The 13,961-nt window shown below is 47.5% G+C and overlaps 1 protein-coding gene across 13 annotated transcripts in view; it reads left to right on the forward strand.

Annotated features, from left to right (window-relative positions):
• CADPS2 (calcium dependent secretion activator 2) overlaps nt 1-3,406 on the forward strand; it is a 552,734-nt gene extending 549,328 nt beyond the window's left edge. For 12 of the 13 annotated variants that reach the window (XM_028489806.2, XM_055084855.1, XM_028489809.2 and 9 more), the window contains one exon: nt 2,439-3,406. In XM_028489806.2, coding sequence (XP_028345607.1) covers nt 2,439-2,612 — 174 coding nt within the window. In that variant the 3' untranslated portion in view covers nt 2,613-3,406. The remainder of the gene's footprint in view (nt 1-2,438) is intronic. The other variant, XM_055084864.1, reaches the window with a different exon arrangement.
• The last annotated feature ends 10,555 nt before the right edge of the window (nt 3,407-13,961 follow it).

Consider the following 13,961-nt stretch of genomic DNA (forward strand, 5'->3'; position numbering starts at 1 on the left):
TGGATGGACCTGGAGTCTGTCATACAGAGTGAAGTAAGTCAGAAGGAGAAAAACAAATACCGTATGCTAACACATACATATGGAATCTAAGAAAAAAATGTCATGAAGAGCCTAGGGGTAGGACGGGAATAAAACACAGACCTACTAGAGCATGGCCTTGAGAATATGGGGAGGGGGAAGGGTAAGCTGGGACGAAGTGAGAGAGTGGCATGGACATACATACACTGCCAAACGTAGGGTAGATAGCTAGTGGGAAGCAGCCCCATGGCACAGGGAGATCAGCTTAGTGCTTTGTGACCACCTAGAGGGGTGGGATAGGGAGGGTGGGAGGGAGGGAGACACAAGAGGGAAGAGATATGGGAACATATGTATATGTATAACTGATTCACTTTGTTGTAAAGCAGAAGCTAACACACCATTGTGAAGCAATTACTCCAATAAAGATGTTAAAAAAAAAAAAAAAGAATCCGCCTGCCAGTGCAGGGGACACGGGTTCGAGCCCTGGTCCGGGAAGATCCCATGTGCCGCGGAGCAGCTAAGCCCGTGCGCCACAACTACTGAGCCTATGTGCCACAACTACAGAAGCCTGCATGCCTAGAGCCCGTGCTCCACAACGAGAGAAGCCACCGCAACGAGAAGCCCGTGCACTGCAACAAAGAGTAGCCCCCGTTCACTGTAACTAGAGAAAGCCCACACGTAGCACCAAGACCCAACACAGCCATAAATAGATAAATAAATAAATAATCAAATTTAAATAGTTTGGGTCATTTAAGAAAAAAACACTAAATTTTTCTTGCTGTTGATATACTGACCTCAGGTACAGTATAGTGTTCCTCACCATTCAGTTTATTTTTTGGACATGAGGTGGACTTTATTTACGCATTTGATTTATAACAAGTGAATATCACTTCTGAAACTTGAATGGTACCATGGGGCATAAGTCAGATGATATAAGACAGGAAGATAAAATGTGAAAACACCCAATGGCACCACTACCTTGTAATGGTTCTGTTCCTTCCCAGAAGTCTGTCTGTAGACCAGGTGTGTATATCCAGGGGATTAAGATGCCATCCATCAGCACTTCCTACCTCAAGTGAATAAGCACCTTCAGCTGAGCTGTTTGAATATTATATTTTCCTTCTAATTGTGTTGAGTGAAATCAGGCATCCCTTAATGTTAATTTTCAGCTATTGGAGTTGCAATTTCGGGCCAGGAAGTACAACATTCCTTTTTTTATTTGACTTTTTTCATCTGTTAAGTGCAAACCCCCCCAAAAAGTGACTGTTAGCAATTATTTAGAACAAAAAAGTGGCCCATTGATATGTATTGATACTTTGGGGCCAGTCCATTGACGTCTGGCTATTTAGTATTCTAAATCTAACATAGGACGGTTAAAAAAAAAAATCTTTTAAGATATTTAGCATTTTAATGGCCTTAGAAGTGCCTCTACAGAATGAGCCATCTTCATTTGTGCTTTGTTTCCCCATTGAACTAACTCTAGACTTTTTCTACAACTTTAAAAATCAGTAATAAAATACCAGCCTTGTTTAGTCATCAAAAGCTCATGTGTGAAGAAAGTCTCACTTCAGGAGAAAAGTAAAATAAGGAAAGTTTTATAGGTTACATATCTTAAGAGCCACAGAAATCAGAGTTTCGTTGTTCTTGTTGTTTTTAAGAATCACTATATAAACAATAACATGATATTTGCTCTATTTTTGACACATAATACACTGAACAATAATTTACTGTTTCACACCAAAAAAAGTAAATATGTTTTATTAGCCCATCAATGGAAGTTTAATGCCAGAATTTAACACTTCACATTCCAAGGCTATTTCAGAAGGGCAAAATTCATACAGACATTTAGGCATGCACAAATTTTTACCCAGTGTGCATATAAACTTTATAATTCACAAATGCTGAAAATGCAAACTTCTTTTAGTGATAATAGGATTAATCCTCTTCCCTCCACACACCTCCCCCAAAAACCTAATGCATTTTGTAAAATGTAACGTATTTTTCAATACTAAAATAAAGGCTCCTCAATTGAAAAACTAAGAATTCCTTCATATTGAAAATGTACATAAGTGCATATCATTTTACCTTTGTTACAGGTTATTCAAATAGTAAATTCTGTGCAGTTAGTAATATTTGGGGGAAAAAAAGCTCATTTGTCATCTGACAGTCACAACATTCTGATCTACTCAGAGTGATTCTAGTTTGAATAGCACTATCAAAAGTCTCTCATTTCATTTGCTCCCCAGAACCTACACCAACAGGATGACTGGCCCGGGCAGCTACCATCCAAATCCATTTAGTGAATTGTCCAAGATCATTTCTGAAATGCCAACTGAGTATATATACATTCAGACATACACATACACATCCAGACATATAATCCATAAGGGATCTAAGCAAATTCTCTCTCCTTCCTCCAGAAAACCTATAGGGACTTCCGATTGCAGGGTGTATTGGAAGGTACCCTGAACAGTAAGACCTATGACACCCTGCACAGACGTTTAACAGTAGAGGAGGCTACAGCTTCTGTTTCAGAAGGAGGAGGACTTCAGGGCATCACGATGAAAGACAGTGATGAAGAAGAAGAAGGTTAATAAAATGCAGCTCTGCAGAAGGAAGGAGGACCTTGACATTGTTTATTTTGTACCTGTCCTTGTAATTACATTGATTGTTTGGACCAAATAGAAATGCTTGTATTTCAGTCTGCATTTTAAAAAGTTAACCTGAAGCAGAGTTAAAAGAGAAAATGCCAAGTATTTTTTTGAAGAAGATCAGCCTTTTTTGTGTAGCTTGATCTAAAATGATGATCTTTGGCTCTGTGATTGGAACATGAACCTTTTTTTTTTTTTTAAAGAAGATTCGGCTTTGTTTTCTGTAATTACATCAAAGTCGTGTCGCTTGTGTGAAGTGAAATATGTATTTCTCATGGTACGACATTGTGAGAATAAGCCACTTCTCATCGTTGTTCTAGCTCTATTGTACGTACCCTTGTTAAAATGGTGTGTACTTGACAGTTTATCATTTACGTGCAAGGTTTGTTTCCTAGTTAATTTATCATTGTTGTGATGTGTGTTAAAACTTTAACCTTGGTTCTTAGTACTCTGAATTGGTCTTCCTGGGCTTAAAGGATCGCCAAACCCAAATGTAAACTAGATTATCCAATGGGCTTGTGTCTTGTTCCATTCTGAACATCTTTTCCTTCAAGTATAAAAAATCCCAAAGTGTGGGGTAGTAAGCGTGCTGTCGTCAACATACCATATTCTCCTGCTACTAAGTGTAACAGCTTGCAGGCAATAAAAGTCCACTTGGTCCTAACCACTTATGTATTTATGAGACTTGCATAAATTAAATACAGTAAAATATGTTTGCAGTATTATAACCATCTCAACAATTTGGCTCTCTGTTTTTATTGTGTCTGTTTACAATCAAATGAGTAAAAGATATTAACACTGCTCTCCATCTAGTAGGCACTCACACTTGTTAAAAGAACTAGTTAAATATGAGAGCATATTTCCATAGCAAAGCTGATGTGGACTACGTACTCACAGATTGTGTATTATTAGTTAACATTAGCAATTAGTGTTAATAATGAGTAATACTAGAAATGCTAGTAATGTTAACTAGCAATTGACATATTAACAGTTTTTCTTCCCCCAAAGTATTTTCTGGCTACAATTTTAAATTGTAATTTATCTTTGAATTTTAATTTTTGTATTTTTTCCAAAAATATGCCAGCACTCATTCATAAGTAGTTTTTATTTTTTTATTGTTATTTATTTATTTTTTTATTTTTTATTTTTTTTGCGGTACGCGGGCCTCTCACTGTTGTGGCCTCTCCCGTTGCGGAGCACAGGCTCCGGACGCGCAGGCTCAGCGGCCATGGCTCAGGGGCCTAGCCGCCCCGAGGCATGTGGGATCTTCCCGGACCGGGGCACGAACCCGTGTCCCCTGCATCGGCAGGCGGACTCTCAACCACTGCGCCACCAGGGAAGCCCCATAAGTAGTTTTTAAATGAAGTGAGTTAATGCAGAATAAGTGAAGGTACCCCTGAATTTGTGTAAACGTAAGTTCTGAAGCTTTGGAAGTGAAACAACTTCTTGGCCCTCCAAATTTATTCTGGTGCCTGACCTAGACTAGCCCACAAAAACCTATTTAATCCACAGTTATTATATGATATTGTTTGGCTCAATTCTGGGTCCTAGGGGTAAGAGACCCTGTGCTACAAGATAAACATGAATGGAAATTTCTTCTCCTTTCCTGGATTAGAGACCCACTCTACGAGCTCAGTATTGTTGAAAGGCAGTTTGTCTTGGAATGCTTGTCCTTCCCTTTCTTCTCCACCCTCATGCCAATACTATCCTTTCTCAAGCCCTCAGGTGTCTAGTCAGGCTACCCTCAAATCCCCAATGGTACCCTCCCCAAGCTGGCTCTGCACAGCTCAAATTGCTCTCTACTTGGAACTTACCCACCCTTCTTTTCCTTTATATCGAATGTCTATTTCTTTGATACAGCTTATCTCAGAGTAATTGGCCCATCTTTTCCTAAAGTATGAATAACTGATGAACCCACCCCCTTAGTCATGTATATATATATATATATACATATATATATGCATATATGTATATACATATACATATATATTGTTAAAGGAAATATCTAGCTGATAGTATTCGGAAATAAAGGGGAAAGCATGTGTTACAGGGGAAAGTACTTGGGGCCAGCAGGGTCTCCCTGCTGACCTGACCTATTTATCCTGCCCACTGGCCCTCTTTGCTGGTCAGCCTCTTGTAGCTTCTCTCCAGATTTGGGCATTCTCTGCTCCTTCCCTTGGACACCCAGGAGATTTCTAAAGCTTCCACCCCCACTCCAGCCTCCACTGGCTTGCAGGGAGAGGACAGTAGCAATCAAGGGCAGGTAGTGGAGATGCTCCCAGTCTTTTGAGGACTGTGTGGACTAAACTTTGAGCCACAGAGGGGTGTATGGAGAGAAATTTATAAAGTCACCCTGAAAAAGAATGAAAAGTTAGTTTGGGGCTTTTACCCAGAAATGCTCTTCAACATAACTGCAAATTGCTTGAAATGACTTCATAATTCATCCGTAGGTATAGCTGTGAGAGTGAATGCCCAAGCAGCTATTAAAGGACACCAAGTGTTCTTTAAAACAAAACAAAACAAAAAACTTTTAAAAAAGAATTGAAAACCTAACAAATGTAGTACAATTTTTAACTTCAAAGAAATAGCTCTACTCTCCTAAACGGTCTTGGGAAAGGGGGGGAAAAAAAGTTCATTCTTTGGCTAGTTTGGTGAATGTTGCAGGAGAAAATAACTAATACAGTCTAATGTCCAGCCGGAATGAGTTTGTTAAAGAACACACCTAGAGGGAAAGTTTCTCCCAGCTCTTGTTGGAGAAAAATAATAATAATGCCTTTTTCCCGGAAAGGGAAAGAACCACATAGAGCTTAACGTAAACCTCCCAGCCCCAGCTGTGGGTCGTTCTTGTATTCACGGATTTTTCCACTTGAATTCCCCTTAGTTCTCGTTCATTGTCCCTCGCTCTGGAGAAAGGATTTCCTGCTACTTTTGCAGTAAGCGCCCATGCAAAGCGTCTCGGGGCTCCCCCCGCGCCCCCAGGGTCACAGCCGGCCTGGTCCCGCGGCGATCGTGGGTGAGGGGGGGTCCGTGAGCTCCGGGAAGGGTGCCCTTGGTGGGAAAGCGGCCACTCAACTGTCGCCGTTCCTGGACCGCGAAACCCCTCCCGAGAGGGGCGCGCCCCGAGCCACCCCGCGAAAGCCCGGGGGAACCCCGGGCCCGGCGCCCCGCGCAGACCCGGTCTTCCGAGCCCCTCCCGCCACGCCTTTGGTAGAAGGACCGATGGAAGAAATTCGAGCAAGAGCTCGATCGCTTTCATTTCTTACTCCCAACACAGAAAATGGAAATTTCCCGGTCCGGGTCCCTAAAGGGAGGTGACAAATCGATGTTCCCGAGAGTTGTTCACGCGCCGCTGGCGGGGCAGCTACGCGGCCGGAGAGCGACCGCGTCGGCCCCCGCGCGCTCCGCGCTCGCCCTTCACCGCAACCCCGGCCCCGCCCTCAGCCCTCGACCCGTCCCAGCCCCGCGGGGTCTGTGCGGAATTCCGGGGCCTGGTTTGCGGGGGATTCGGTAGGATGGGGCTCATCCCGCCTTTACACTGAGTCCCCATCCCCTCCCCGGTACCGTGTAGGGAGACGCCGTGGGCCTGGGTCTCCTTTTCCCTTCAAGTCCAGATCGCTGGACCCGCAGGAACCTTAGGGAAAGGCCGGCGGCTCGTTTGGCCCCGGTATTTAGCTGCAGATGGAGTCAAGCCCAGGGGCCTGGGCAGCAGGCCAGAGGCAAAGAGCAGCTGCGACCCCGCAGCAGCGACGGCTCCAGAGCGCTTCACCCCCAACCCCGGGGGCCCAGGGCGAGGCTTCCTCCCCCACCCTCCCCGCCTTCCGCCGCGTGGGCTGGTAGATGCGGGGCAGATGTGCCTTCAGCTGCCCTTCTCTGTGACGTTGAAGTATGACACTTTAAGGGGCCCGAGGCGAGTGCAGGCTGTGAGCGCAAAGCTCTGAGCCCGGGTTCTAGAAGTCACGGGGACGGTCAGCCACAGCCTCTCTCCAGGCGCAATACGTGATCGTTTTAAGGGAGAAGGAGGCACTAGACTGTGAGTGTGTACAGCCGAGAGAAAGGAAGGAAGACAAGAATTCGATGTGTTTCCCAAGTTGAAAAAGACCTCGATTTAAAGATCTACCCAGAAACGTAACACAGCTTGGGGAACCGTAAGGGGCCAGGGCCTTAGAGCCAGGGAAGCCTGGGTTTCAGTGCCAGCGGCTACACGTCTTCCCCGCGTCCGAGCTCTGTGTCCTCGGGCGAGTTATGTAACCTCTCGATGAAGCGGGCGCTCAACAACGAAGGTGATGCGTATAAGTTGTGGCCGTTGTTGAGTCTTTCTTCATGTAGGGGTGGATTCGAAAGAAATCGTGGGAGGCCTGGCCCTGCCAACATACACCACCACTCGCACCGCCCAGTTCTCGCCGGGTTGGCACAAGGTCTAGATCACAGTCATCTCGGCGGATCTTCGGCTCCGTCCCTGGCGTGTCCGTGGACTGGCTAGAACTGTCCAGTTTCAGGGTTATGTATACAGCCAGCCTAGTGGGAGGAGAGGAGACCGGGAGGGCCAAGTCGACTGTCTCCCACAAGGGCCAGTATTCCGAGAGCAGCCCTTGGAGCTGCAGTTAGGAGGGGAGGCGGCTGGAGACGTGTCTTTGGGTCCACATGAGGATATTGTTTGTTGGTCAGGGCCTCCGAAACCGGACGGTTATGATCGGGGGTGGGGGGGGGGCGCGGTGTCTGACCACAAGCGAGGAATCCCAGGCCTCTGCCTGTGCCCAATAGGTTGAGTTCAAGAGAATTTCAAGGGCAAATTGGTGTTCATTAGTGTTTTCCCAGATTTAAGGAGGCCTTAAATGGCGTCCTGCGTCTCAGCCCAGAGATGCGCACACGGCCCGGGAAAATGCGAAGCAGCACCGGGAGTGACGCAGAGGAGACCGAAGGCCGCCCCGGCGCGCCCCAAGGTGACCTCCGCCGTGGCAACAGAGTAAAAAAACCGGCAGGCTCAGAGGACGACAGCCAGCACGGAGTCCTGCCCCGGAGTGTTGAACTGACCGCCCTGCGAAGCCGTCAGGGAAACGCCAATAGCGTAGAGACCCAGCGCGGGGCCGAGGGCGCGCCCAGGGTCACAAGCCAGGATGTCCGTGGCGAGGGAGGTGCGAGCCCAGGTGGTGCCGGGGCCAGGCACGCGGTGGCCTTGAGGAGGGAGAAACTGATCACTCCCCAAAGGGAAAGATATCGCGCCCTGCTTTGTGCCAGGACTAGAGCTGCTTTTTTAACTGGAGAGATGTTCCCCATCCCCATCGTTCCTTTAAGATACCCTACTTGCAACTTCCTGAGTTGCAGACCTAGGAAACAGGATTTCGTGCCCCACGCCCACCCTCCCACTCCGGAATGCCACGTTGCCTTTAATCTCCCCTACTTTGCAACTTTACACTGCGGGCGGCTGTATTTGTGTGCTTATTTGCAGTGCGGTTTAAAAAAATAAATCAGGGCTTCCCTGGTGGCTCAGTGGTTAAGAACCCGCCTGCCAATGCAGGGAACACGGGGAGCAACTAAGCCCGTGGGCCACAACTGCTGAGCCTGTGGTCTAGAGCCCGCGAGCCACAACTACTGAAGCCCTCGTGCCACAACTTCTGAAGCCCACGTGCCTAGAGCCCGTGCTCCGCAGCAAGAGAAGCCACTGCAACGAGAAGCCTGCAACGAAGAGTAGCCCCCGCTCGCCGCAACTATAGAAAGCCCGCGCGCAGCAACGAAGACCCAAGGCAGCCAAAATAAATAAATAAATTTATTTTTAATAAATAAATAAATCAGACAATAAGCATAGTCTAGAGTTGTCTGAAATCTCCTTTCACGTGGTCCATTCCTAGGATCAGTGGTTCTCTGGTCTGAGAGGAAGTGAAGAGTTGATTTCAAACAAGAAGCATCAGGCAGAGTAGATACTCTTTCCTGGCCCCTGGCACAGGCTTGTTTATGGAGCCCCTACACATAATATGTACCTTTGCAAAATTGAAAGTGGTGTGTCAAGTTATTTCTTTTTCTACTTTAAGTCAATTCTGGTTTGCCTTTTAACACTGCCTCCTTCCTGACACCCAACTGGTAACACCTCTCTTGGGTGTGATTGACAGAAAGAAAACTTTAAATGCTGAAGTTTGTTGTTTAGGGTACTTCCTTAAAATGCCAAGGAAGCAAAACTAATTGTAACCTTGGAAGGAGATTTTGCTAGGGAGGTAGAAAAAGTTTTATTAAAGAGGGGTTACATTAGTAAAAGGTCAGAATCCAATTGGACTGGATTTCAAAACGTGGAAAGTGAAATATGGAAATGCCAGGATAGCAGCAGATAGTGTCAGGGGAGGGCTTTTGTTAGGTGTCCCTGACCTACACACATACCCCAAAGCTGGGTAATAATTTTTTTAAACACACTGAAAGTTGCTGTATTGAAGAAGCTCATTCACTGTCACTAATTCAAACTGCCCAGTTTTTTGTTACATTGGGTGATTGATTGCTTGGTGTGTTCTTTCATATAATCATGATAGTCTATCAGGAAGTTGATTAATTTTAGAAATAACAGCTTCGAAAGAGAAGCTTTAATCAAATTGGGATTTTTGAAAAGCTTTTGTGAAAGCTTAATTCACAAATCTACAGAAGAAATTGTCCCCTGGGGAACTCAAGACTGGACCTGGGAGAGCAGGCCCCCAAGGATAAGGGAAGTCCTCAAGGTTGTGAAAAATAATTTAGCAAATGTGATTTTTTATGTGTATTTTAACATTTCCATGTATATAACCAGAAAGCAAATCACTGAGCAGAAGCGTTGTTTTTAAATACAGTTGTTCGAAAAATATTTGGGAAAATTTTATAGCTTACTTTTTTAACGAGGTGATGGATAGCTTTTCACATGTAAAGTAGTTTTATTTTTAAATCTCTTTTCAATCTCAAAGCCTCCCAAGAATGAAGTGGGCTTTGATTTAGTCCCATTTTACAGAAAAACAAGGCAAAGGGGAACTGCCACCATCCGTTCAGGTTAACAAGGAGTCCACTGGCTGGGTGGCCCTCCCCAAGCTGGCACTCCCTGGCTAGAAGGCTAAAGCAGGACAGGAAACTGGCATCATTTATTTCAGCCCTCAAAATTCCTGGGACACATCGGTGGTAGGAGTACTTAATGAAAAAGAAGTTTCTTAGAAGGAAGGAAACGTTCTCAATTTCAATGGGTAATTGAAGAATCGAGTTTTAAAAGGATAGAAGGGGACAAAGAGGAGAAAAGAGGATTATTATTTACCCTTTATGGGGCAGCAATTGCGGGGTGGGGGGGGTTAGTGAAGGCAGAATTCACTGCATACTTGAAAAAGTAGATGATTTCTCCTCTTAAGTTCCTGCCCATACAGGTTTAACTAAAAGCTCTAGAAATTAATTTAAAATAACTGCAAACTACTGATGGGTTGGACTGAATGAGAGAGAATATGGCCAATTTTGCACATAGGTTTTGGAGAGAAGAGGGAGGCTGGAATAGCAGTAAGATGCAGAAAGGCAGAGATGGGAGAAGAAAGGCCTTTCCTCTTTCCGATTTCCAGTGACCACCACGTCTGCCACTAAGCAAGAGGGGAGGGCTCCACTGCTCACCCGCGGACGGACTGGATGCCAGATGCCCTTGGCCGAGGCACAGCACAAGACCAAGGGCACCTGCACTGCTGCAGCCTTCCCGCTAAAATAAGGGGACGCTGGGATCCCACAAACCTTGCCCTTGGATTTCCCCATGCCCGGTGTTCCACAGGGAATCGTTAAGAAAATGCCTCCAGCAGGGCTCCAGAATTTGAATTTATTAGTGGTTTCTGAGTTCAAATGCAGAAGGAACAAAACAAAACAAAAATACTAGTCCAAAAGGCAAGACAGCAATCACGTGTATTTTGTAGCTGCCACTTCTTACTTTTTGATCTTACATTTGAGTTGGCCAGCTGGAGCCCAGTTGACAGCGGGACCTCTCAGTAGATGTTGTGGCCTTCACTTATCTAGGGAAATAATGAATTGGAATGTCCTATTAATATTAAAGGATAATGAATTTGCTTTTCAAATAAAAGGTCCGTGTTAGCCAAATCAAAGGGGAACAGATCCTTTGGAAAGTGAGGGACCCCAATTACCATCATGGCCACTGCCTTTTGAACACAGCATATGCTCTCAATTTTTAAAACTCTTTGGCCTTCAGTAAGAAATCTAAATCAGAGTCACTAAAGCCATTTTCTCTCTCTCGCTCCCTTTTTTTCCTCCCTCTCTGCCTCTCCTTTCAACACTGTTGTGAAAGTTCAGTTACTCTCCGTCATGAGTAAAAAGCTCGGGGAATCAGCTACTATGCCAACGCCGGGAACACATCCAGGCCCATGATGCGAATAATGGAACATGTGCTGTCGAATTCATATTTTTGTCCTTTAGGTTTACATCCACGCCCTTGTATTATGTAAATTTCTGAGAAGCTGTGAATCACAGGGTTAGATCGAGGAGGGTCCCCCCACCTCCACTTGCAACTGGAACCGACCCCATTCAGTCTTTGGATGATTCACAGCCTCGTTTCTTCCTCGCGCTTTTTTTCCCGGACCCAGCTTTCCTTCCCACCCTCCACCCTCCACCTCGCGGGTCGGCAGGGAAACAGAGCCGCCAACCCGGGCCCCGGGACCCGCGGCGGGACAGCGTTCGTGACATCAGGCGGCCGGCCCTCGAGGTCACCGCGGGCCGCCGGACGCTGTTCCCCTGTAGTCAGCGTTCACACGGACTCGGGCCGCTTAGCTTCGCGGTGTTTCCAGCACCCTCTTCCTCTGTGAGACTGATGGGAGACTCTGAGGGCAGCAGCCCCACTGCTGGTGAAATTCAAAGAATCAACTGAACTTAAAGAGGAGACGGTGGGAAGAGAAAAAGAAAAATGACTTCCCAATTACTTCAGACAAAGAAGGCAATGATTTAACCTAACATTGTAAAAGTCAGATTCCTTAACGACGGATCAAGCCTCATCTTGGGATCTCCTCGGCGTGGATGTTACAGCTCAACTCTTGAAACAGGGTCGACGCCTGTAGGATCTGGTCCGAGAGAGGCCTTAGGGAGGGAGGCGGGGGGAATCGCAGAAGAGCGTCCAGCCCCCCTGAGAAAAAGGGGCCGGCCGGCGGCTGAGCGATTCCTCCCCTTCGGGACTGGGGAGGCCTGCTGGAGGTGGCCGCGGGGGCATTGTGCTCTGGGGACAGCCGTCCCATCTCCTCCTTTGAAGGGGGGGAAAAAGGGATTGACAGGGAGAGCTCAGGAACCCGAATAAAAGGACAAATTGGAGGATGGGCCGAGAGGCGAAGGTAGAAGGAAAATGTCTTAAAACAGGTGAATCTAGTTAGAAAACTCTCTCCCTCCCCAGGACCTTCAGAAGACACCAACTAATTGTAAGGACAAGCGAAACGGCTCTGAAAGGAGGATTCGCGGGGTTGGGGGGTGAGGAGTGGGCACGAAAATACGGTACAGGAATGGACGTGACAGGTTTGGGGAGAACACAGTGGTGCCCCCCCCCTTCGCCCCCATTTAAAATTGGCTTAAGAAAGTGTTTGCTGGGAAACTCAAAATGACAGGCAAAACTAGTAAAAAAAGATGCTCTAGTTCCTTCTTGGGCGTGCCACAGCGTCAGGCCTGTTTCCTTTCACCTGAGATCTAGATTAAATGACCCTTCAGTTACACTCTGAGTCGTCAAAGCACGTCTATTAGCGAATGTTCTGTTCAAAAACTTTTCAAACAGAAGTTCTCTGCCATCTGTTACTGGGTCTTTAAACCCGATCCGGCAGCCCCTCCCCCCTCCCGAAACTCTTAGGAGATTTTGGAGACTCCCCCCATTCTCGCAGCCTAGGGGAGGGGACGGAGGAGGGAGCCGCGGCAGGATCCGCGGGGGTGCGCGGGGAGGGGGAGGAGCGCGATCGAGCCCCGAAGGGGCCGCGGAGCCCGCGGGGTCGGTGGCGGTCCCCGAGGCCCGAGGTCAGAGGGACCGGGTCGGCGACCGCGCGATGCTGGCGGACCCGGCACCCCGGAGGCCTCGCCGGGGCCCGGAGCCCAGCTGGACGCGCACCGCACCGCGCGGCGGGCGGGAAGGGAAGGTCGGGCTCGCCGAGTGGCGCCCCAGGTCCCAGTCCCCTCCAGGCGCCAGGAGCCATCGCCCCCGGGCCCCTCCAAGGCCACCGCACGGAGCCAGGTCGCCCTAGGCCTTGCCAACGTCATGTTTACTGTTTGGGACTCGGGAGCAAGAGCCAATGAGTAGAGAGCCCGGCCGGGGAGAGTGGGTCAGCGTTTCTGTTTCACTTCGGGCTTCTATCACCTCGCTCAGCGCGGGCCGGCCCTTCGGGAGTGAGGAGGGCGCCCCAGCTCCCACGCCGACAGCCGGACGCAGTCTCCCTCGGAGGCCACGGCAGGGGGTGCCGAGGCCGCCGCTGTGATGGAGGCCCAGGCGGCCGAGGCAGAGGGTCGGCGCGGGGCGCTGCGACGGCCGGGGTCCGGGAGGTAACTGAATTTATAAACGGCTGTCAGAGATTTCTCGCCCAAAGATTTTGGTTTACCTCGATTGCTTCTCCATTTCTCTAAGCTCATTTTTTGCTCTGTGTTATTTGAACGGCCACTGTCGACTTTTATTTCGTGTGAGAGATAAGAAAGTTTGAAAACAACATTAAAACCGCTCTAAATCTCGTGGGTAGTATCAAGGAAAGAGCAGCGCTGTGTTAAATATAGTTTTTATTTTGACCACAAAATGACTTTGAAAAAACTGTCTGGGGACTGCGGCAAAATGCTAATCGGCCAATTGCATAACGAGCTATCAGTGTAGGGCAAGAGAACATACTTGGGGCATCCTCTTCTAATTGGCCACTTCCCGGGTTTCAATAACACCGTTGTAAATTGCAAGCAAAACTTTGCTGGGTTTTGTTGCTTGACTTCTGGGCAGCTCCTCGAATATGTTGGAGAAATTGGGTTGCTTGTTTATAGACTTCTTTTTCCGTCAAGTCCAGCCCTGAGTCGGAGCCTGGCAGTCTGGAGGGAAAACACCTCACAGGCCTGTGGGAACGGGTGAGAAAAAGCCCAGCATTAGTGGAGGGGCAGCAACAAACCCAGGGCAGGTGATCGGAGTCTGTAATGCCTGCCAGCTCATTACCAGCTCTCACCTTTGGGGCTCTTCATTTACTTTCACAAACTGACTTAATATGCAAATGCTGTTTTGAGGAGAATAATTTCACTAGGTTTAAGGGAAATCCTAGTATGAAAGAAATACTAACAACGAAGACCTAGAGATAAACAACAAGCCATATTCCCACCTCTCCG

Source organism: Physeter macrocephalus, chromosome 5, assembly GCF_002837175.3.
Source record: "Physeter macrocephalus isolate SW-GA chromosome 5, ASM283717v5, whole genome shotgun sequence".
Classification (NCBI taxonomy): domain Eukaryota; kingdom Metazoa; phylum Chordata; class Mammalia; order Artiodactyla; family Physeteridae; genus Physeter; species Physeter macrocephalus.